This window comes from Otolemur garnettii, unplaced genomic scaffold (assembly GCF_000181295.1).
Source record: "Otolemur garnettii isolate 467f Iridium unplaced genomic scaffold, OtoGar3 scaffold00130, whole genome shotgun sequence".
NCBI lineage: Eukaryota > Metazoa > Chordata > Mammalia > Primates > Galagidae > Otolemur > Otolemur garnettii.
The window spans coordinates 1015279-1040119 of record NW_003852525.1 but is presented as its reverse complement, the minus strand read 5'-3'; the positions used below and the strand labels follow the sequence as shown (position 1 = coordinate 1040119).

General features: G+C 39.9%; 1 protein-coding gene across 5 annotated transcripts in view; it reads right to left on the bottom strand.

The window, feature by feature from the left end:
* Nucleotides 1-612: 612 nt before the first annotated feature.
* EPHA5 (EPH receptor A5) overlaps nt 613-24841 on the bottom strand; it is a 274814-nt gene continuing 250585 nt past the window's right edge. For 2 of the 5 annotated variants that reach the window (XM_003798178.1, XM_003798179.1), the window contains 4 exons: nt 24045-24194; nt 12469-12662; nt 8162-8317; nt 613-815 (listed from right to left, as the gene is read on the bottom strand). In XM_003798178.1, the coding sequence (XP_003798226.1) occupies nt 710-815; nt 8162-8317; nt 12469-12662; nt 24045-24194 (606 nt within the window). In that variant the 3' untranslated portion in view covers nt 613-709. Of the gene's footprint in view, nt 816-6792; nt 8318-12468; nt 12663-24044; nt 24195-24841 lie in introns of those variants that run through there. The other 3 variants (XM_012810364.1, XM_012810365.1, XM_023518199.1) reach the window with 2 other exon arrangements.

Genomic DNA, 24841 nt, shown 5'->3' with positions numbered 1-24841 from the left:
GCTCAAATCAGTTCCTGGGTATATTGCAAATGATACAATATCTACACATTTATTACCTAATAAACTCTCAAGAGCAACTCAACATACATTTTATAACACAGAAAAATAAATATACGCCCTGCATTGTACTTTTCCTTCATCAAGCAACAGGTTTTTACACTGGTTTCTATAACTTAGCTCTGCGTAACAGCATTTTAAAATTGCAAAAGAAGATAGCTATGAAGAAATAACCTAATCATATTGCTCTTCAATACACTTATGTAGACAATAAGACTCGAAGTAAACTTAGTCAACTGTAGCTTTGTTAGCCCACCAATGGCTATAAAACTTTCCTTCAAGTAGAACCCCTGGAAGTTCTGAAAGTGGCTGCCTAAATTCAGTCTGTAAAGGTGCTACGGATCTATATACTTCATGTACAAAATTCTGTTGGCGTAGCGGGAAGGATTTTGTCTTTGTAAGATGATGTTTTACCCCGTGTTCTTTTTTTTTTTTTAACGCAAGTTATATTTGCTTTATAAAAAATGAAGACATTGGAGGAAGCTATGGAGGTCTTAGTAAAACAATGATTAAAAATTCTGTGGCTGAGACAGACGCTCTCTTAAGGTTTAGAAATCACTGTTTCCCTTTTCCCCTTTTTTGTTAAAATAAATCTCAGGGCTGTTTACAAAGTGCAGACTGGTTCACTTGAAGAAGTGACATTAACGTAAAGTTACAAGGGCACCATCCCAGTTACCAGCTGCGCCTTCATCTCCTGAAGGCTGTTCATGATCTTCTTCTGGTGACCGACAAGAGTCACTCCCAGCCGCCTCAAATCCCTGCATGAAGAAAGCACACATTGGATGTCTGTATTGATTCACCTGGTAGCACCCCTCGCTATCTCACGCTGGCAAAGGAACACGGACCTGGCACAGACTAGTCAGATTACAGTCCCAGTTTAAATACACTGGTCCAACGTTCAAGACAGGCTCTAAAATTGAACCTGAAAAATCTATTGGCAGAGAAATATTGATAACAGAGAGTGATATTATACATATTGGTCCCCAGCTGTGGACCTCAACAGTTTAGTAACACAGAGTCCTGAAAACCCAGATCTGCACCCGCTTACTGACATTTAAGTGAAAAGTTAAATTCCATTGAAAAGTTTTTAAAATGTGAATTTTAAAATTCATAAGCATTTTTATTTTTTTGTTAAAAGATGTAATAAGCATAAACTATACCTTTAAAATTTCATAGCTGTGCCATTTAAAATCAAAATGTGAATTTTAAAATTCATAAGCATTTTTATTTTTTTGTTAAAAGATGTAATAAGCATAAACTATACCTTTAAAATTTCACAGCTGTGACATTTAAAATCAAAGTCCCAACATAACTCATTCCAAAGAATCATTTTATAAAACAATTGCTTCAGGGAGTAATCCTCTCTACACTGTTCTTATAACAACATTTTGTCATGTTTTACCTTGGATCCAAAGTATCAGAGCTTTCGTCCTTTACTAAGTAACATCTAAGACCCTGTTGGCTTTTTATTTAGAGCATTCTGAAGATTACACACTGATACAAAGTTTTTTCAATCTTTTGTGTCTTTTTAAAAAACAAACTCATTCAAAAAAACACAAATGTTTTGATTTCTAAACTAACTTAACATATTATAGAGCTTAAACAAGTCCCCAAGGTTTTAAAATGTTCTTTTATAGAATATTCAAGAATGCAGTTCCCCTAATATACATCTTTGTCAGAGACGCTTGGCAATGGTAAGCATTAATTACAGGAGAAAGATGAGCATTAAGATTCGAGATCCTAAATGATAAAGACGTTGACAACATTAGATTTCCTTAGACAAAGACTTTATTGAACATATTATGCTAAAGGTGAAATATTTTTGTCGAGAACCATTGCACTAAATATAAAAAGTTACAGGTGTCACTGAATAGACATCTCCTTCCTATCTTCTGGGAAAATAGGTAACCCTGTAATATCGATTTAAAAATTTTTCTTTTATAGATGAAGAAACAAAGGCTTAGTAAGTTTAAGTCCCTTGGCTAAAGAACAAAAACCAGTGGGTATCAGACTAAAACAATATACATTACGCTGAAGTCCAGACTTGAAATTTTCTCATTATTCTGAGATATAATTTTTAGAAAAGCACTTCAAACTACACTTCAAATTATTCACCCGTGGAAAGAAAACTCTGTTAAGTGTGTCACAAAACTTAGGAAAACTTAAAAGAAAGAAGTTACCCAAGGAAGGAAGTGAAACAGACTTCCTTGAGGCTACCATAGCCAAATCTCTATTTCACGGCTGTTTCAGATACAGGCTAATTAATATTCTCTGTGTCCACATACAACTGATCAGTCACTAAGAATTGTGTAGAAGAGGGTATTTGTGGGTTTGCATGAGCAAACTTTGGCCCATACACAGGAGAGAAAAAAAAGAGCTAAAAATTAAATTTCTTAACCTGAAAACAATAAATAGCTATGACAGAATTCAGTTAGAATAAGAAATGAAGCTTTAAACTGTTTTATCGTATCCTTTCCATCTGGGTTGGGCTTGCACACTTTTATCAGAAAATTCATGATGGCTACACCAATTAGGAATGAGTTTTTGAGAATAATTACGGTCTATTCCAAGGGAACTGAAAAAGAATTCATAGGTTTCCTCTCAAACACCACGGACTTCCATCTACAAATGTGAACCTTGAATTTGAAGTGTGTGTTTACCGTACTCCATTTCTTGGCTGTTTTGCCTAAAAAAAATCAAATGAGTAATCTGACTGATCTTTATTTCTACTACCTTGTTATACTAAATGCAAATATAATTTAATTTTCCTGAAATGACTTGACCCCCCCCCCCCAAAAGAAAAAACTCAACCTCAGTGCTTTGGAAGTGCACTTACTTATTTATTCATTGATGCATTCATTTATTTTGAGATAGAGTCTCACTGTGTTGCCCTCAGTAGAGTGCTGTGGTGTCACAGCTCACAGCAACCTCAAACTCTTGGACTTAAGTGATTCTCTTGTCTTAGGCTCCTAAGTAGCTGAGACTAATGGGCATTTGCCACAATGCCTGGCTATTTTTTTGTTGTAGTTGCCATTATTGTTTAGCAGGCCAGGGCCATGTTCCAACCCGCCAGCCCTGGTGTATGTGGCCTGCACCCAAGAATCACTGAGCAAGGGGGGCGAGCCTGGAAATTTCCCTTTCTTGGGGGGGGGCCAGAGCTGGGTTTGAACCCACCACCACTTCTGGCATATGGGGCCGGCGCCCCATACCTTGGAACCACGGGAGCCACATGAGCCTGGAAATTTAAATGGTTAGTGAAATTCTCTGTCATGCTAATAAGTGAATGTTTTGAGCAAGTACATTTGGTTTAGAATGTGAGTGCAGAGTTTGTGTTTATAGGAAAATCAAACCTGTACTTCTTCAGAACACATCTTACATGTAGATTTTGGGTTAAAATGTGCTTGAGTTTTGCCAGTGAACTAAGTATAACATTTTATTTCAAGATCAATTTGCTATCTGATTATCTCCTAAGACGTCTTTGTAAGGGAAGGCCAGTCAAGTTCCCTCCTCCTCTTTCTCTCTCTCTCTCTCTCTCTTTCCTCTCTCTCTCTCTCTCCTATTCCATCCATTCTCACCTCCCCAGGGGAGAACTGGAGTTATAACAACATAGCATTGCATTTTACACACTGCCAGATATGACGTGTGTCTTTAATAGAATAATGCTGATTTTCTTTAAATCTCGCCTGTCGGTTCATAACTCGTCAAATCAATGCAGAGCTAGGAAATAGCATGATTATAATCCCTGCAATGTACAGATACCTGTATTCAATGGGAGTTCAGGTGAAAAAGGAAAAGATAAATAAAATTATTTATGTTAAGTTTAAATTGTTCTCAGCAGCAAAGTAGGTTCTTTAAAAATATCTTTCAATGTGCTCAGTGGTGCCACACAAGGAAATTAAAGTGGTATTAAAATTTCCAATTAGCAAAGGTTAAATAACTTTGTTCCAATATTGGTAAAGCATTAAAGGATATTCTTTGAAGTACTCTAGTCTCATACATTTACTATTTCCAACATTTCCTATTTGACTAGCTAAAGCATGTATTACATGGTCTAATGAGCAGTAATAGTTACACAAAATTGATAAAAATAAAACATTTTACATTTTATGAAGAAACTGTTACTCTATTACAATGACTTTTGAAAAAAGTGGGAAATGGTGCAAGGGAGCCTACTTTTTTCACTTTATTTTTATAGCCGGAAATGTTATTGGCAAAGTTTTAAATGTGTCCCCTCTATAAATATTACACTAACTTTATCACGACCATGTGTGATCGTAAGCGATATCCAAGGCCAGTTCTCACAGGGATAAACTATCTTTCAGCATAGGCTTATGAGTAAAAACATGAGAATAGGTTTGTTACATAAAAAAGTTTGATTTTTTTCAAATATTAGTCTGTGATATCAAACAATGGGGAAAGACTGACATTATGACAATAAAATGTCTGAATGAAGAATCTGGAGTAATGAGAGGCATTTAGATGGTGCTGGAGCTGCCGCTTGGTTATCCAGGCTCAGGTCCAGTGTCTGGAGAGACCCAACCCTCGCCCCTTCTCCTTCCTGCCTCATGAACCTTTCAGACACATCCCTGGTCCTATGTCCCCCCAGCACCACTGGACAGAGGGCAGCAGAGCGATTAATGAATACTCATAAACTCTAGGACGTCATGCTTTTTTCATAGTTGTATCTTGAGGTTCTGGGTTTGCTATTTTTGGTTAACTTAGGGGAATCCTAACAACCATTTATATAGATATTGCACAAGACAAACATTTACATTTGGCAAGAGGAGATTTAACCAGGGGTCTGTTAAAGGTTTCAATACAGGGGACGTGTGAGGTCTGGACTTGGAGTTTTAGCTTCATTAAGGAACACAGAGGATAATCAAAGCTCCCATGTGCACTTGACCTGTACAATGGACCATGTGCAATGACTTGGTTGGTGACTTCGTAAATCTATTTAAATCCACCTTTATAGACTTTGGCTCTAGGTTTAATGAAATGTTGTGAATTTTAGGAGTTTAAGCCTCTGTTCTATTAACTGGTACTCACAGGAACCTCTTTAGCGTACACACAGTTGGTGTAATAACACATGTAAATTCCCTGGATTTTGTTCGTTTTTCTCAATAATCAAGAGTTGACAGCAGCAGTCTGACCAGAAGCTGAAGAGTGGCTGTGACTTGGTCCTTAGTTGAGGTCTCTACATCCAGCCTCCTCCTGACCTCTGGCTCCCAAGTCCCCTGCTGGCAGCAGCTCCCTGCACTCCCCGAGTGGTTGGCACCAGCACGGCCCAATCCATGGTTCTTCCATCAGCACTGTACACAAGCCAGCAAGCTCCAGGCACAGACAAGAGCAGAAACTTGCAAGTGGAGAGGAGCCTGCACTAATGTGCTGACTGAAAGCCCCCTGGGGCTCTTCATTTCCTTCCTGTATTCAGTCATCCGTACATGTAATGGCAAACAGTTCACGACAGCAACAAAATTAAACCTTTATGAAGGAAATCTTAACCAAAATATGTGGTTTTGGAAAACTGCATGTTCTACTCTTCTTTTTCTAAACCCGCTATTGGAAACAAATTTGATGTCGTAAATTACAACACATTCTTCTGCATACGGCAGTTTGAACATTGGCTTTGGGTTGATTATAACCGTTCTTATAAGCATTTATCACAGTTATCAATGCATCCCTTCCTTCTCAGCCTCCATTATTCCCTGGAAATAACTCCAGGAGTAACATTTTATGGTAGGTTTCATAAAATTAATGCTTAGATAAAGACTATGTGTGAAAAATCTTTCAGGCGTTTGAGAGTTTGTCTTTTGTTGAGAATCTGTCTGCTTTGCTATTTGTCTTTGGCAATGACTTTTTTTTTTTTGCAGTTTTTGGGCAGGGCTGGGTTTGAACCCGCCACCTCCAGCACCTGGGGCCAGCGCCCCACTCCTTTGAGCCACGGGTGCTGCCCCTTGGTGATGACTTTTATTTATTTATTTAGGGTGAAGGGCAGGCAAAATGCATAGATGATCTTTATTTTTAACCAAAAAAGTAACTCATTACTCTTTATTTTATGAGTTATTTAACATCATGTTTTGATAAACATGTTCCTGTCAATTAGAAAAAAAAAATACGGTCAAAGACACAGTAAAGAGGAGAACATATATTTAAAGTCACTAATTTCTCTCGAGAAATCAGTGTTACTAGAGTTAGGGTTTGCTGGCCCAACTTCTAGTAAGAAATACTGCTTAGTAATAGTGATGGGTCCTAGAAATTTGAAGCAACCGGTAAAAAGAAACCGATATTTCTGAATGGAGAGATGCTGGTGGATCTCCAAATTTTACCTTACCCTTCAGCTCAGAGGCAACGCATTAAAAGATGGAATATCTGAAAGGAGACAACACAGCAAGTACCACGAGCAGGTGAAGAGTCGTTACGAGAATGTGGAAGAGACTCAGACGGCCAGGAGGAAAACATGCAAAATACAGAGAGTTTGGAGACCACAGAGCAGACAGGAAAGTAAGTAGAAAGAGTTTTCAAAAATAATAAAAAGAGAAACCGTGATGCTGACACACTCAACATACTTGTATTAGAGTCCCAGCAATACAAAGCAGAACACAGGTAGTTAAGGGAAAGGAATGCAGGTAGTTAAGTTATTTGTGATTATAACTATTCTGCGAAGGCGGAATAAAAAATACAGCAGATATGACTATAGATGAATAGGTGCCATTTTAATAAAAAGGAGACACTGTATAATGCAAATAATTTTATTATATATGTACAAGTAATCTGACATCGGGTAGAAGAAATACCTACAATATCATTTTAATATAAAATGACAAATGACTTCAATAAATTAAAATGAACGTTTTTTACTGAAAAATTAAATAGCAGTCATGTAAAAATAGTTTTAAATTATCACTAATTTTTTCAGTATAGTATTTTAAATACAGCAAAAATGAGCTTCTCGAGTGTCCAAAGAAATAGTGGGCAAAGTGTGTGTGTGTGTCATTACGTGGATATGATTTGATGGTGGCAGTGGGAATGGAACTTGGTCAATTAAGGAAGCAAAATGAGTGATTGTGATTTCAGCACAAAGGCAGAGAATGCCCAAAAGTGACTTGACCTGGTGACAGATAGTGGTACCCTGTTACCTTCCGTGGAGATGAACTGTGTCATATATGACAGTGAGGTTGAGACAGAGCTGCACAGAGCCCAGGTCTCGTGACGGAATGAAATAAGGACTGTGGTCTAGTGCCTCAGAGTATCCTACCATTTTCTGATCCTTACTGCAATATTTTAACCTTTGAATCTGTAGGCAATTGGAAGGGAGTGATCATTATATTCACAGGTTAAAACGTTATAAATGTCAACGTAATCTAGATGGAACCACTGCTAACGACAATTAATATTCACAAATAACAATTAGGCTGAAAGAACTACATGTACAGAGTATATGATAAAGTACAAACAACTTACAACCTTAAAGAACTGGATCGTTAACTCTAGTGATTTTTATTTAATAAGATTTTGATAATGTTTATCTTAAACGTGCAAACAGAAAAGGGCACAGTTGGTTCCACTGAGATTGTACCCAATACGTCGGAGGCAGGGTCTAACACATCCTTACACACCGCAGGGGTATAAGGTGCGCCTCAGAAATTAAATTCCTGCCCGGGAAGCTTGGTCGAAGCTGTCTTAACCTTGGTATTCAGCCCAGAGAGCTGAAATTTGAGAACGTGTTTTGTCCTTACGTAGAAGGAGACACACCAATTGTGCTCACAGTTTGTTTTGTATTTACATTCATGTAACGTAAGTACCAGAATAAGAAACTTGTCAAGAAAACATCTTTTCCACAACACAAAATACCAGTTTTGCCAAGGAGCTGTTGTTCCGGTTATTCAAATACTCAAACGCTGTTTGTTTGAGGCAAACAAGCAAAGACACCAGCTACGTGAATCATGCAGTTGTTAACAATACAGGCCAAAAAGAAGAGGGTTCTTGGAGAGCTGCCACACACGGACAAAGGTTAACTGACTTCCTTTGACCTCATCAAGGGTGGTTTCTGAACAATTTTTCTCGCCCCAGCAATTATGTAAAAATTATCAGAAAAATTACTCACTCCAAGGTCACCTGAGCCACAGCGTCCATTGAACTGTATCCATTTTCCATGAAAATCTCTGTATACCGGCCCATCTTGATTGCTTCTAGCCATTCACCTACTGATCTGTAGGCCCCAGATCCTAGCGAGCCGTGTTCTGACAGTAAATTTGATACTCTAAAACACAGAAAATACAGACGTTAGCAGTAATATGGAAACATTTTTATAACAAAGCTTGTCGCGTGTTAACTCATATTCGAGTCAACGGGTCTTTGTATTTGTAGAAAAATGTGAAATGCTAATGTGAAAGAGAGTAATTCAAAATGTGAAATATAAAATCAGTCCCTTGATTTTTTATACATAATTAATGAGCACTTATGATACGTTAAGAAGGAAATTATAAGGCAAAACAAGAGGCAAAAACTTCACATAGTATTAGCAAGAAACAGAGAATTTGGGGGGTAATAAAACTATTCTGTATATAGTATAATGGTGGTAATGTGTTATTACACATTTGTCCAAGCCCATAAAATGTACAATACCAAGAGTGAAACCTAATGTAAGCTTTGGACCTGAGGGCTAATGATGTGGTCCATGTTGGTTCTTTGGTGGGATTAAAATGTCCCTTTGGGGTTGATTTAGATAATGGAGTCGGGGAGGCTATCCTCATTTGGAGGCCAGGGAGATCATCTTCGGACTTTCCACTCAATTTTGTTGTACATCTACAAACTGTTCTAAAAACTCAGTCAATGTACTGATTTAGATGTATTTACTTCCTACTGTTCTGTTGATGTTTGTTTTCTGAAACAGGGTCGTGCTCCCTTGAGTGTGATGTTATCACTGTAGCTCACGGCAACCTCCAACTCCAGGGCTCTAGAGATCCTCCTGCCTCAGCCTCCTGAGTAGCTGAGACCACAGGTGCCCTCCTTTACTTCAGCTAATTTTCTATTTTTTGTGGACACAGGGTCTCATTATATTTCTCAGGCTGGCCTCCAACACCTGGCCTCAAGTGACCTTTCTACTTCAGCCTCCCCAAATGCTAGAATTACAGGCATAAGCCACCATGCCTGGCCTGTACTACTATTTTGTTTTTAAGATAATACGTAAACTTTACCAGACATAGACACACAGGATAATTCATGCAAAGCAAGTTGCTTTTAGACCTTGTAGAGGAACTAATAATCATTTTAGTTAATTTCTCAGGCAGTCCAGAAGTTACTTATTCTTTATTTTATGCTCTTACATAGGGTGTTCATTGATTCTAAGATAGTAGAAACTGGAGAACAAAACATAACCCCAAATATCTAAGAAAACTAAATAGTACAGAAGCAGCTAAACCATGAGATGATCTTTCTAGAAATGTACCCTAAAGAAATAACCAAGAAAAATGGTTAATGATGCCTGAACACCACAATAATTTACACATCCATCAGCCAGCATTCACTTAAGTAAATCTCAACTGTAAGATGTGGATACAGCGGCTCTTCTGTGCACTCCTGTTCTCCACATGTTCTCACATTCCAGTCACACTTTACTCTATGGGAGTGAAGTTTCTTGAAAACCAATTCTATATAAATTCCTCTGATGGAGGTAAGCAATGACCTTTTTTTTTTGCCAGAATCTCTGAACATTTTTCAGTCTATCGTATAACTTGACTCAGAAACATTTAGCCACCAGCACTACCAACTTTCCCTTGAAATCCTACTCTTTCTACCTGAATTTTAAGATCACTGTCATCTCTATTTTGGTCCCCATGACATTGCGTGCACCTCCAATCTCCTTGGCCCACTATCCCTTCATTTCCCGGCATTAGGAGGGAGGTAGGACATGCTCTTACATCTTTTCTGCTCAAGTTATAACTGCATTCTAGCAATTTCACTTGCTTCGATGTCTTCAAATAGCATCTGTTTTTCTCAATTTTTATCTGCAGCCTGTCTCTTGTGTCTCCATGGGCCACCTTCATGTGCCTGTATTTCTCATGAGGATGTCACCCAATGTGCTCAAATGATGTCCATCTCCTCTACCTCCCAGTCCTGCTAAAGACGCCCCACCAGCTGATGAGTTCCCAGCCTCCTCCCGCTCCTCCCCACCCTCTCACAGTCTGGCCTGTGCATCACACTGTCCAGACTCTGTAGTATCATGTGCATCCAATCACGTCTCTCTCAGCCATCCTCACTTCATCTCTCACCCACACAGCCACTCTAACCTTTGAGTTATCCTCTCAAATTCCATTCTCACTCTTTTTTTTTTTTTTTTTTTGCAGTTTTTGGCCGAGGCTGAGTTTTAACCCTCCACCCCCAGCATTTGGGGCCAGCGCCCTACTCCTTTGAGCCACAGGTGCCGCCCACTCTCACTCTTCACGCCCAAATCAAACACGTTTTGTTGAAGTTTTTATTTTGTTCGACATCTCTCTACCACAATACCCACAGAGGCAAATACCACGGTCTATTGGCTTAATGCTCTGTCCTTAGCATCTGGCCTACAGTCTGACACAGTGGAAGGGTTAATATTTGTCAGATGAATAAATAAATGTGCTGGTGTGATTCTTGACCATGAAGGAAGAATTGCTCGTAAGAGAAATGTCAGAGGGGACAGCTGGAGAATGGGACCTCAAATTATGTCAGAGTTGCAATTTTTGGTAACAGTAAGGATCAGGGGTCCTCAAATTTTTTAATCAGGGAGCCAGTTCACAGTTCCTCAGACTGCTGGAGGGCCAGACTGTGGGCCTCTGAATGAGTTGGTTGCTAAGTAGGACAGGCAGCAGCGGCAAAAACACACAGCGGACCGGATAAATGTCCTAGGCGGGCTACATGTGGCCTGTGGGCTGTTTGAGGATGCCTGGCATGGATCAGAATATAACCATGGGAAGATGAGTCCCTGTAGGTTTGAAAAGAAAAGCTTTGAAGAAGAACCATCCCAGGTTACTGGGATGTAGAGGAGATGGGCATCATTTGGGCACATTGGGTGACATTCTCATGAGGAATACAGGTGCATACAGGTTACTCAAGGAGGTAGCACCTTCTAGAATCAGGCTTTGCAGAGAACTAAGGGCAGGAAAGTCAGGGAGGGAGTTAGAGCTGGTCTTCAAGCTGAATCTGTTTAAACAAAACCAGCAAGACCAATCTACATACTTCATGCAAGGAAATATAAAAATTATCTAGAAAATTTTAATTACCCTCAGGCTACAATGTAAATTAATGTGATCAAGAACATTAAGAGCTTTTTTTTTTTTTAACTGTCCTTTCCCTAGGTCCATTTGTGACAATGTAACGTGATTCAAGAAAGCGGAGGAGAGAAAGCCTCAGTGTGTCACAGGACAATAATCAATCTAAAAGCAGATATTTAGGGAGCAACAATAATTTCCAAAAAGTCGCATTCTTCAGTTGTTACCACAGAGAGTTAATGATGCCTGAACAGAGTTTGAAGATGATTCATTCCTTATTTGTATTTAAAATGACTTTTCATCCAGTAAACACATGTTCTGTTGGGATCACAGTACTTCTGTAACTTTATCGACAAATTGTTTCTCATTTAGGTACCAACATCATACATTTTTGTAAAAATAGACAATTTCCTCAAATATAGTGAAAATAAAAATATGTGCTAAATTTTCTAGCACAGAATCACACTGATTTTTAAGAGGATGATTCTGTTTTTCACGTAAAAAGAAAAGCACGCTTTACAAATATGCAACGTTATTTAAAAGCATTCATGGGCTATTCTGAGAAGTAAAAATAAGTTAATTTACTCCTATACATTTTCTCTCTAAGATTACTCATTTACTGGTGTTCAGTCTTGTTCAAACTGCATGTTAAATACCTGTACACACCTGGGGAAGGGCACTGGGTCCCTGAGGCTGTCTACACTCAGAAGTATGAACTTGAAAAAATATTCATATTTAAATGACACTAAAAATACATCCTAAAGAAATCAAAGAGTAATTATTGTTAGATATTTCTGGTTTAAAACACATAAGTGCTTAGTTGGCTTTTCCTGATGATGTTAAAATCTTATTTTCCCCACCCAAATATACTCTCCAAAATGTACAAAAACACACAGATCTGAGCGTATTGTTTACCACCACCTGACCATGTGAGAGCTTGTGCTTCTCTGAGATTGGCGTGCTGTGTTATTAGAGCAGGCACAGGGGTCTGTAGGGTTAATTTACTCCCGAGCTCCATTCACTGTAAGAGAGAGACGTGCAAATACCATACTCCAATGAGCACGTCATATAAATTCATAGGTTAACATGCACGGGAGAAAGACTTCATTATGAAATTAGGTATTTGTGGTGTGGATCTGAAAGGTGCTCGGATCCGGGCTCATACCTGCAGGAAGCGTTCACCAGCGTCTTCAAGCTGCTTGGGTTACGAATCAGCTTGTCTAACATGTTGATGATGTCGTCGAATTTGGGCCTGCTATTTCGGTCTTTCTGCCAGCAATCCAGCATTAACTGGTAAAGTGCAGCAGGGCAGTCCATGGGGCTTGGCAGACGGTAGCCTTCCTCGACCGCTTTAATCACCTGTATAAAGCAAAACAGAGCCCGTTCCCAACACCACCTACTTAGTACAGCTCCAGAAACGTCCCACCGTCCAACTTCCCTCTGTCCTTATTTTTACTCTTGCCGTAACAACCAGCATCACTATCTTTACAGTTCCATCATTACTTCTATTTCCCGCAAAATAGAACAATATAAAAGAAAAATCCTATCACAATGGACAAAGACAGGCTTTCTTGAAATACTACCTAAAATCTTGACGAAGGGTGATTGTAAAATGAATTGATACAAAAATATATAATTCATGTTTTATTTATCCTTGCATTCTGGAATCAAATAGAGATTCAATTTTCTACCTATTTCTCTGAAAAGTTAATGTCTTTTTAATGAAAAAAATAAGGGCACAGGCACATTTTTAAAAGCAAGAGAACTGCAATTTTACTTCAAAAGAGACTTTTGGATGGTAAATGATGGACAAGTCAAAGGCTAAATTAGCATAGCTCTCTCATGTGCCATGAATAATGTGAAGGTCTGACTGTTTATTATCTACTGATTTCTGTCAGGAATCTCAAATCACTGCCTAGTAGCACAGGAATTACAAACACCATTGATTTTAAATGTAGCCACACATGAGTATCAGTCTAATTGAGAAGTCGTTTTTATCGAGAACATTTTTAATGTTGCTACTGCCATCAAATTATCTAATCCTGATGTTACTTGTTTGTGCTACTGAATATAACAATACAGGTTTTAATAAATTGTTAAAATTTGAATACTGATTGGTACCCAAATGAGTATTATTGAACACAGTTCCCCAAATCCTACTACAAACAGTTAACAATTAGATTTAATTATATCTTCATGAAAAAATTAGATGACGTGAAACATGGGGGAAATAATTAGAATAGGACATTTACAAAGAAAAGATTTTATATTTAAGATTTCTTTTTATTTTTACCTGACGTAATAATCGTAGATATTTATGGGCTACAGAATGAAATTTCAACGCGTGTACACAATGCAATGACCACATGGGGGTAATTGGTATATCCATCACTTCAGTCATGTATTTGTGTTGTGAATGCTCTAAATCCTCCTTTCCAGCTTTGCAAAAATAGACAATAAATAGTAGTTCACAACACTTGCTTTCCAGTGCTCTGTAGAACAACAGCATTCATTCCGCCCACCTGGCTGGAATTTTGCACCCTTTACCAACACCTCCCCGTCCTCCCACTCTGCTTCCTAACCTCTAATGCCCACAATTCCACCTTCTGCTTCCAAAAGCTCAAAAGATTTTTTATCCCCCTACGGATAACTTTAAAGTATGGGCAAGAAACCAGTCTCACTAGGAAAAAGGGATGCCATCTGAACAAATGCGGAGGCAGGTGCACATGGGATGAAATGGCAGATTTTTGAGACATTTATGACACAGGAGTGACCGGAGAGGAGATGAAAGGGGCTGAGATCAGACACATTCAAGCCCATCACCTTGGAGGTCTGTTTCTGTAGCATCAGATAGCACATTCGTTAGAGCAGAAAATATTTTTGGGTGTAATTTGGGACTTCTATTATTTAAGGTGCGTGGGGACACCCAGATGGCAATTGGCAGGATTTTGGCTAGAACGTGGGAGACATTTGCACAGATGTGAGGGTCAGGGGACTTGGTCACAGCTTGAAGTCAGCGTGACTCATGTCTCCCTGGGAAAGCATCTAATAAAGGCCCTGAGAAGCACCAATAGTTAAGTGCAGGCTGAGAAATAAAAATTACTCAGGGACTCCGGGAAGAAATGGTCAAATCCTAGGATAACTACTGGCAAAAGATCTCACAGGTCCTTAACTTATCTCAAAAACAATATATAAGCAATAAAAAGGTGAACCACTGAGGGAAATATTTCCAGCAACTATAACATACGACTTACACATCTAATGTGTTACATCAGACAGGATACGTAATGTGATTTGATAATTTCAATATATAATGTATTGAAAGCTTATGCACAGTGTGAAATAAAACAATAAAACAGATACCAACCAAAGGCTTACAAAAGAAAAAAAAATGCCAAAAAAATTTTGATGAAACATTTTGTCACTGGTGGTCAAATAAATGAATAGTTAGGGAATAAAAATTAACGTTTGCACTCACAGGATAAGGAAAAATTTAGTTATTTACTAGTTTGCTTATAAAACTTTCTGTTGCTGATAAAAACAGTTGTTATTTCCTTTAATAGTGTGTATGTTCCAAAATGTTAAAAAGTCCTACTGAAAATAGTTTACCAAATGTTTCCACTATACTGTGAGAATCGTTAATTCTTATTTACCTAAAATGTGATTTTTTTCATAATGTACGTTTTTTCACAAAGCTGTTCCCAATTAGGTCTTTTTTTCTTTAGCACCTATGTAAAAAAATTCCTCCATTAAATAGCTAGTCTTTGCATGCAACTATTAAACGAGAAAATTAAATGAATTCATCAGTTTTGAAGCAACTTAAATTGTTATTTTATCTGTGAAGTTATTTCTAGAATCTATTACTCAATTATTTTATTTTCAGGAACATTTCTATCCTTGAACAGTACATTTATACTTCTAATTCATCTTTAGAGTTTATTTTTGAAACAAACTTGAAGCTGTAACTTTAGATTTCATATGTAGATATTTTGAATTCTTTTTTTTTCATTTTTAACTTGTTTCCATCCTGGTTTTATGAATGACACTAATGGTTTGTAAAATGCTGAAGAGCTACCAAAGTGAAATTCAGGCTGGTCAATTTCCCTTACAGATTATGACATGCAACCACACGAGTCATAACCCAGCCGACCTCCTCCTCCCGCTCACGTTTGTTGAGATGGACGTGGCTGAACGGACAAAGGAAAGAACAAGGTGGTGAGGAGTTTTGCAGACAGTCTGGCACCAGTCCAGATGTGCTATATCTAAAATCTTATTATAGGCTGTGCATTTCCTGGCATTGGCATATAAATCAATAGTCTGAGCAGTATCTAAAGTCTACCGCCTCCCCCTCCAGTTCCTGACACCCCACACCGACCCTCCCACATAGCATTATTCATTTGGTAGCATGTGAGCTCTGCCGGGCTCCTCCCGTCAAGTAACAGCCGCTGCGTTCATCTATTTAGGTGTAGATTCCTACTTTGGGGTATGCTTTGCTTCTGCTGTTCACAGAAACTCAGCTAGCACTAGGAGTTTTGCAACGTTGATCCAGTGCATTGGGGGAGGGGTCCTACATAGCACATCCCCTACAAGGGTGTGGCCCTCACAGCAAAGGATGTTTGGAAGAACCACTTCATACCCTCGATAGGTTCCTATGAATTAGCCAATGGTAAAATAGGTTTCATTACACATTGTTGTGCTTTCAGTGTAACAAAACCCATTTCACCATTGGCTAGTTGATATAAACAAGAGTCACGTTCCTATTGCTTATTTATGGATACGAAGAGATTACCAGACTTCTAAATACAGATCAAAACACGTCTACCGTTAAACACCGACATGATAGGAGCTCTATACACATTTAAGATAGATTAGTAAAAATGAATAAGATAATTATTTACCTGCTTCTTCCAGTTCAAGGTCCCAGGGGACCAGAGCCTCTCCCAGCAGCTCAGGGCACAAGGCAGGAGCCATCCCTGGACAGGACACCGTCCCTTCCCAGGGCAGGGTCACACACAGACCACAGCCACTCAGCCTGATACATTCAGATAGTCACCTCCCATTCTCATCTTTGAGATGTGTGAGGAAATCAATGTTCCCAAAGAAAACCCATGTAGACATGAGAAGAATGTGCAACGTCTACAGACTTTGATTTTCTCAACATCAGAACACAGTGGTGTCGAGCACAGTTCTGTTACTCAGGACCTGCTGTGCTTCATGGTGTCTGAGAAATATATGTCATAACTGGCTTTGCTTAGAAGAGAGACAGATTGGTAACATTTGCAAATTTTAGTCGCACAAATACTCTTTCCATGCGAATCTTCAGCTACAACATGGTCCCATCCAGGCAGAAATGTTCTGAAACATGTGAGGTGCTGTGAGCTGGAGTCAGCACAGCAGGGCACTGGGCTCAACACCAGGAAGCAGCAGCATCATGGGTGCTGGAATGGTGCCTCACAGGTGCAGCTGCGACACCAACGTGAAGCAGTGCTCTGGAAGTCCTGGGTGTCTCCTCGCATTGCCGTACCTGTGTCAAATCAGACTTCTAAGCTGTGCTCCGTTCTCAGTGACTCTCGCCAGAAAACTCGGCAAGGGTTCCCCTGAACTGACAGTTCTGAGTTCACTTGTGCAAAAAGATCAGGAGAAGAGGAGTCACGAGGCTGGTGAGGGTGACTGGCACTGAGTAGCAAGGGCAGTTAGGCTGCTTCCTCACAGCTGGGGCGGGTAGAAAACATTGTGAACCTCTAAGAATGAGGAACATCATCAGACCACCAGAGAAGCCGCCGCCGCCTGCCAAGATCACAGGAGATGGGGATGCAGAACCAATAGGGAAGGAGACAGAGGGTAAGGACGAGGAGGTGGCATCCTGAGACCCCAAGACTGACGTTTCAGAGACTGTGGTTCATGCAGTCACCTTCCTCTCTGAGTTCTCCCTCAGGAAGAGAAGCCCACGGAGCACAGAACAGATGCCCTGGGAACTACATGGAGAAGTCGTCTGCAATACAGTGGGGCTAGAGCATGGCACTACTCAACTGGTCTCTCAGACCTTACCTGCAAGTTGGCCAACAGCCCTAACTGCTGTGTTCTAAAACCCTGCATCGAATTTTCACCCGGGCCATGTTCTATGCAGACTCCTCCCAGGCATGTATTGAGCGTGGCCGGGATAAGACAGGCCCACTTTCCTGAGACATAGGACACCTCCTGAGAAAGACAGTGTTAAACGGGGACCCACTGGAAGTTCTAAACGCTCTTAGAACTGAATTTCCTCTCAGTTCCCGGCACCCAACCAAACCTCCTCTCCTTCATCTCACCTGAAGCCAGGGACACAGCTGTGTCACAGAAGTACATCTCTCCCCGCTTCCCTTAACCCCTCTATGATTTATCAGACAACGTTTTCCTCTTATACTACTCATGTGTGTCTTATAATCTCCTCCTGAGGACCTAAGTAGCCCACAGATTTTGCCATGGTCCTGAAGACCACATGTACATTATCTAAATTCTTCTCTATGATATGTCTGCAAGATAAGAACTGCTATACACATTTTTACAGATGAAAGACTTGAGGAAAAAGTTGGAAGTTTAAGTAATTGCCCATCTTTGACAGCTAAGAAGTGGGAATGTAATACCAAGGCAATCTTAATCAAAAAAGAGCAAATCTGGAGGCATCACGCTATCAGATGTCAACTGTACTACAAGGCTCTAGCAACCAAAGCAACAGTGCAAAAATAGACACAGGCCAATGGAACAGAACAGAACCCAGATGTAAACCATCCACCTAAAAGGAACTGATCTTTGACAAAGCAGACAACCTCATACACAGGGAAAGAAGTCCTGTTCAATAAATGATGCTGGGAAAACCAGACAGCCACATGCAGAAGGATGAAGCAAGACCCCTCTCTCTCACCATTTAAAAAAATAATTCAAGATGAATAAAAGACTTAAAATGCATGTCATGGAATCATACAAATTATAGAAGAATATGTAGGAAAACCTTCTAGATGTCAGGTTAGGCAAAGAATTTATGACTAAGATCTCAAAGGCAATGATAGCAACAGCATAAATGAACAAATGTCACTTAATTAAATTCAAAAGCTTCTGCCCAGCTAAGGAAATTATCAACAGAGCAAACAGACAGCTCACAGAATGGGAGAAAATATTATCAAACTTTATATCTAATAAAGGGCTAATATCTGGAATCTATAAATAACTCAAACAAAGCAGCAAAAATAAACGACCTTATTAAAAAGCGAGGAAAAGACATGAACAGAAGCTTTTCAAGAGAAGATAGAAAAACAGAAAACAAACATAGGGAAACATGCTCAATGTCACTCATCATCAAGGAAATGAAAATTAAAATAACAATGAGATATTGCCTATCCCATTTCAGAATGGCTATTATTAAAAAGTCCAAAAACAGTAAGTGGTGGTGTGGTTGCAGAGAGAAAGAAAAGCTTATACACTGTTCATGAGATTGCTAATTAGACAACCTCTCTATAAGCCCATAGGGAGATTTCTTAAAGAACTAAAAGTAGACCAATCGTTTGATCTAGGAATCCTACTACTGAGTGTCTACCCAGAGAGAAAGAAGTCCTTTTTATCAAAAAGATACTTGCACTTAAATGTTTATTGCAGCACAATTCACAGTTGCAAAGATGTGGAATCAACCCACGTGCCTGTCAATTCAGGAGTGAATTTCCAGAATGTGAAACATATGTTACATACACACACACACATGACGGAGTACGGCTCAGCCACAACAAGGAGTGAATTGGCATCTTTTGCAGCAATCTGGATGGAACTAGAGAGTATTGCCATAAGTGGAGTATGTCGAGAATGGAGTAAGAAGACCCACGTACTTCCTAATAATTTGGAACTAACTGACAAGCACACAGGGGCATGGAAAGAAGTAAAAATCAAAACCACTGGAAATCAGGAAGGGGGAGGTGAAAACCCAGCCAACAGGTGCCATGAACCATATTCAGGTGACGGCACACTTACAGCCCTGAGCAAAGCTTTACAAAGCTCCATGTAACAAAACAATTTGTATCTCCTTAATATTTGGAAATAAAACATAATTTATACAAAGAAATGGGGCTGGTAGGATTCCCATTTATGTGTTCTGGACACACAAACCTAGAGTCTTCCAACTCCATTCTGAGTCACACCATTGCAACCACCAACAACTTCCTGAACCGCAAGCAAATAATGTGGGAGGGGTGTGAATGGTACCATAGTATGAGTCTTTCCTTTTTTTTTTTTTTCTAGTATATTGATCTTAGATCAACAGTGTTCCAGAGATTGAAGTGATCTTAGGAATCTGCTGTTCCAGTCCTTCCCCTTCCTGATCCCTGAAACTGACTGCATAGTGGGGGTTGAGGGGGTGGGGAGTGGCCCTGAATGACTGGCAGGGTCACCCCCCCAGGGTTCAGGTGTCACTGTTGTCATCATTGTTGTTAAACTGTAGGATACAGGAATATTGAGTTGAAGTACCGATAATTCTTTATGTATCACTTTTTCAAAAGGGTAATTTTCATGTGGGAACTGATTCTTAAAATAATTACTTCTATCCAGGGATGGCATTATCCTTAGAAGACCAATATTATCTCAGAGGACCAATATTCTCTGGTCCAACTCACTGTCAGATCTTAGTAATTCTCAGTATCTGGGAGCAACCTCAGTTCTTCATATTCTTCCGTTGATTCGTTACAACACACTCCTCATCTTACCACAAAAAGCTCCAGTAATATACACAATCTGTGAATGCTTATTTTAAAAGATTTAGGGATATGTATGTGTGTGTGTGTGTGTGTGTGTGTGTGTGAATATATCACATCAGAAATTGAAATAAAGGGTAGAAATAGGGAGGGAGGAACTCCTAGGACAAAGCTGACGACATCTTTCTGGAATCACATATTCTTGCCGCTTTATATAAAGTTCTTGGACAACAGAAGTAGCAATAAAACTACTGGATTAAACACACAGGAAAAAGAAAATGCAGAGAACCGACTGCATTAAAAAAAGAACAAAAATCATTGTAACAGAAGACAATTGAAAAAACAAAGTACTTCAGTCTTTAAAACATTTAGAAAACTATGCTTGGTAGAATCTCTATATTCACACATTCCACCATAAATGCAAGAAAAAGACACAGTCGTTATCTAAATGCAAAAAAGGAAATCTTTAGTTTGGTTTTTATTTTAGGTTCTTAGAATTATGAACTTTAAAATACTTACTGTAGATAGTCTTCTACTGACCATAGGATATTATCGTAGCTTTCTGAGTTTGAATCAGAGTTCACGGTCTGGTATTTACCTGAAATCATCTTAGTGTTCTAGTTTATTTTATTTTGTGTTGTTACAGTGTTTGTCTGTGCCGGCAGCTATAATCCTAAATCCCAAGAAATCTACTGCTGCCTTCTGTCCTGCTGACACAGAGAAAGGTCTCCTCTGCGGGGTTTAGATCACCCCGCACGTCTTGGTTGTGAAACATTTTCATGGTGGCGAAACCCTTTTAGAATCAGATAGCATCTGGAAACGTAGAGATTATGGGATATATCATTTGAAATGGCCAAATCGGTATTTCTACTTTGTTCTCTGAGATTTTGTTCCCTGAAGAAATATTCAGGCATCATGATCTTCAAATACAGCCTATTTGTCACGTTTCTTGCAGATAAAATTTGGACGGAAATTGGCGCACGCCACACGTAGTGCTGTGTCTAGAAACTGAAGCTGCTGACGATCGTGAACTCATTGAGGAAATGATAAGCCTGTACTGGACCCCGCATTAAAGACACTATGGCCTGCAATTAATTATATGTTCATTAAACCTCATTTAGATTCCTGAAATACCTAGTAAAAACCCAAATACATAAGACTGAAGATGAAAAAATGATAAAATAGCAAACCAGCACCTATGAATTAAGAAATGGATGGTGTCAAGGAAGCCATAAAGCATCAGATAAATGATTTTTGATTCATTCATCTCTGTAGCTGTGTAGAATCCACCCACAAAGGGCAGGGTGTGGCCCAGCCGCCTCATTACGGGGCTGGCCAATGGGATTTGAGCAGACAGGTTTTAGGCTGAGATTCAATTGGGCTCTTTTTGGCCCATTAGCTCCTTGATAAATGAGGTCACATTTAGGCTAGGCTGCTGGTGTCAGGAGGGAGGTGAGCGGTTTGTACAGGAGAGCTAAGGTGTGCCGGTATAGACCAACTGACTTCCAGAAGCACAGCCCAGCCTCATCAGGACCAGCACACACACTTAGGAACAGTTGCATAGCACCACAGTCTACTCTGGTCTGTAATTTTGTCTGTGGCAGATAAACTATCTTAGCCTGGACCGCCAATGATAAGGATAAGCCGCACAGCTGGGAAAGACCACTAATTCTAAGTAACAGCATTCAAAACACCTCAGGTTTGAATAGAAGTTAACTAGGCAGACAGAGGACAAGTTTCCCTTCAGTGAAGCAGCACTTGGTAGGGACCAGCATATTTGGAAGCTTGCTGGCAGGACAGAATAAAAATCCTCTGCAAAAAGTAAAGGGAAGGATGGTATTGAAATGAGCCCTGAGACTAACAACTTAGCAGCCAAACCACACAGTGCTTGGTAGGGGGACACGTGAGAATTTGGCATCATCTGAAGAATAGAAAGCAGTAAACAGGTAATTATTATATGCCCAATTAGTGATTTATGTTTTATGTTCAATTAAAAGGCTGATTTAGAATCACGGATTAGAAGGGAAAGGGAGGCGGGGTGGGACAGTCAGCCGGAGACTGTGTGATCGTTGCATACAGAAGTTTTAAAGGGCAGGGTTGTAATTTCTGGTATGATTTTATTATTTTCGTAACCTTAAGAAAGTCGTTTAACTTTTCTTAGTCTCAATTTCTTAAGTGTGAAACAGGAATAGTAACAGCATTTCTCTGATGCTTTGTGGAATATATTAATAACTGTATATACAACAGGAATTGAATGACAGTTTTACGACAGTCCTACCGCCAAAATCCTAAAACTGAGGACAATAAATACTATTTCCCCAGATGTAGAGAAACAAGCCAGCACCCTACTCTCCAAGGGGAGGGAGTGGAGATCAAGGAAAACCAACTGCAGCAATTTCAGGCGGCCACAGCAAGGGAGATGGACTCTCTGAGAGGCAGGAGTCCATGAAGCCAGGTTGCTGTTGTAGTCAGAGAAAAATGCTATGGAATGATTCTTAGGGAAGCTGATGTGTGACCCTGGCTTTGCACTTGGGGAATTGGAAGAAGGTTGGCTAGTGGGGGCGGCAACAGTAACTCTCAAAGAGGGTGATGCAAGAGCCCCCAGCAGGAGCGTGTTCCCCTGGGGTGCAGTGGGCATGGGTGTGGTGGCCTGGGAGATGGTTGAGGGGATAGGTGGGAAGTGACAAGAGCTATGACAAGTTCAAGTGCATCCTCCTCCCTGGTGTCCTTGGGGAGAGGGAGCCTCCATCCAGGGCTTGTGTAAAGGCTCAGCTACTAATATCTGTTCACCTGTCCCACAGGATGTATCAGTAGTCCCTCCAATATGACAACAATCTTGCACCTTCTTTTCAACCTCTCTACCCAGACCCAGTCTTGAAGAATTCAGACTTAGACATTGGCAGAGGAGGGAGAACAAAAATCTGACCATTCTTTCCCTGTCTAGATACCTAGGGCCAGGCTGGCTCTATAGTTGTGGAAAACACTTCTCAATGAACATGGGGTTGACTTTTAGATTGGACTCGAATTTTTATATTGGAAAGAGAACATTAATTCCTGGCATTGTTGTTTCAGCAAAATTTAGCTAGAGATGTGTAACGATTGCCCACCAACCCTGAAGGCAGGGGAGAGGAAGATTTTACAGGGCACGGATGAAAGATTACTGGGGGAAAAAAATAAACGTTTCAAATATGTACATTATGAAATGAACACTGTTTAATACGCTGGTTTTACAAAGAAGATATGAGATAATAGTAAATCAGTGAAGATAGTCTTTGGTACTTAGCAAAGGCTTGATAAATGTTAGCTGCTTTTATAATTATTGTTTCCTGAAAGAAAAATATCAAATTTCCATACATTCCAAAATGGAAAGGGCTGCGTTGAATAATAATGATGGAAAATCGTACAGGCAGAGATGAAAGCCCCACATGTCAGACATCCAGACATGGAATAGTGAACATTCTGCATTTGAATAGAAGATTCTGTGGGCCTCCTTTAACTATAGAATTCTGCTATTTTAAGCCTGAGTAATCGTTCCTGTTTTTCTTACCCACAAATTAAATAGACACAAGTCTTATATTTTTTAATTTAAAGAAACATAGATTATTTTTATCCTCCCAGAGCATCTACTATTCAACCTATACCATTCATGCTTCTGGCTTGGAGTATTAGCGTCTCTCAGACGCAAATTGCAGAAACGTACCTGTCAGTGTTCATTCTTTGAGGGCTGGTTCTTTATCTTTGAAAATGATACTGACATAAATTGAGTGAAACGTCGCTACAGTACAGTCATCACTCTCTGACAAGGGACTGAGATTTTATATAACTGTAACTTCCTTTCTTTGTACTAACTCATCTCCAGCTTCTGAACAAAGGATATTTCAACAACAAAACAGATCAGAGGGTAAGCACGGTACTTCATATTTTTTTTTGTAAGCAACTGTCACTTTCAGAGATGAACAACACTGTCAGTGTCTTGACGCAGAGAACAAAGCACTTCATTTTCATCGAGAGAAAGACGAGTCATACTCACGTCCTGGTTGGTCATCTCCCAGTAGGGTCTCTCTCCGTAAGACACCACCTCCCACATCACTATTCCGTAACTCCAGACGTCACTGGCAGAGGTAAACTTTCGGAAAGCTATTGCTTCTGGGGCAGTCCATCTGATTGGAATCTTGCCTCCCTGAAACAGAAAAAGAACTTAAAATATCGGGTGGTGCCTGTGGCTCAAGGAATAGGGCCCTGGCCCCATATACCGGAGGTGGCAGGTTCAAACCCAGCCCCAGCCAAAAACTGCAACAACAACAACAAAATTTTAAAATATCTCCAAATATCTCAAATCTATCTGACAATACTCCTGCCACGCTGGAACGATCTAGAAAGAGAAAGCATTTTTGAGTGACTCTGATAGCACACAGCTTCTTTCCTCAGTTCTCAGCCCATAAGCACTTGGAGACTGGCTACTAATTGGCTGTCCAGAAAGTTTCTAGTTTGAACTCAGGCTATGGGGAAACGTGTGAACCCACAAGTGAGCTGGGATACTCAGGATGGCAGCGCTAAGTAAGGGCAGCCACTCAGGTGAGGAAGGCCTGCTGCTCTCAGGACCCGCTAACAGAGAGGGGAGACTCGGTTCCCTGGGGGTCTTTTATCCTTTAATACACAAACTGTGCATGGACATTCTATGTTTCTGAATGAAACCTTGAGAAGCTTAGCAGGTAAGGAGGCAAGCATGAAAATCAGATATACTGGGCAGTGCCTGTGGCTCAAAGGAATAGGGCGCTGGCCCCATATACCAGAGGTGGTGGGTTCAAACCCAGCCCTGGCCAAAAA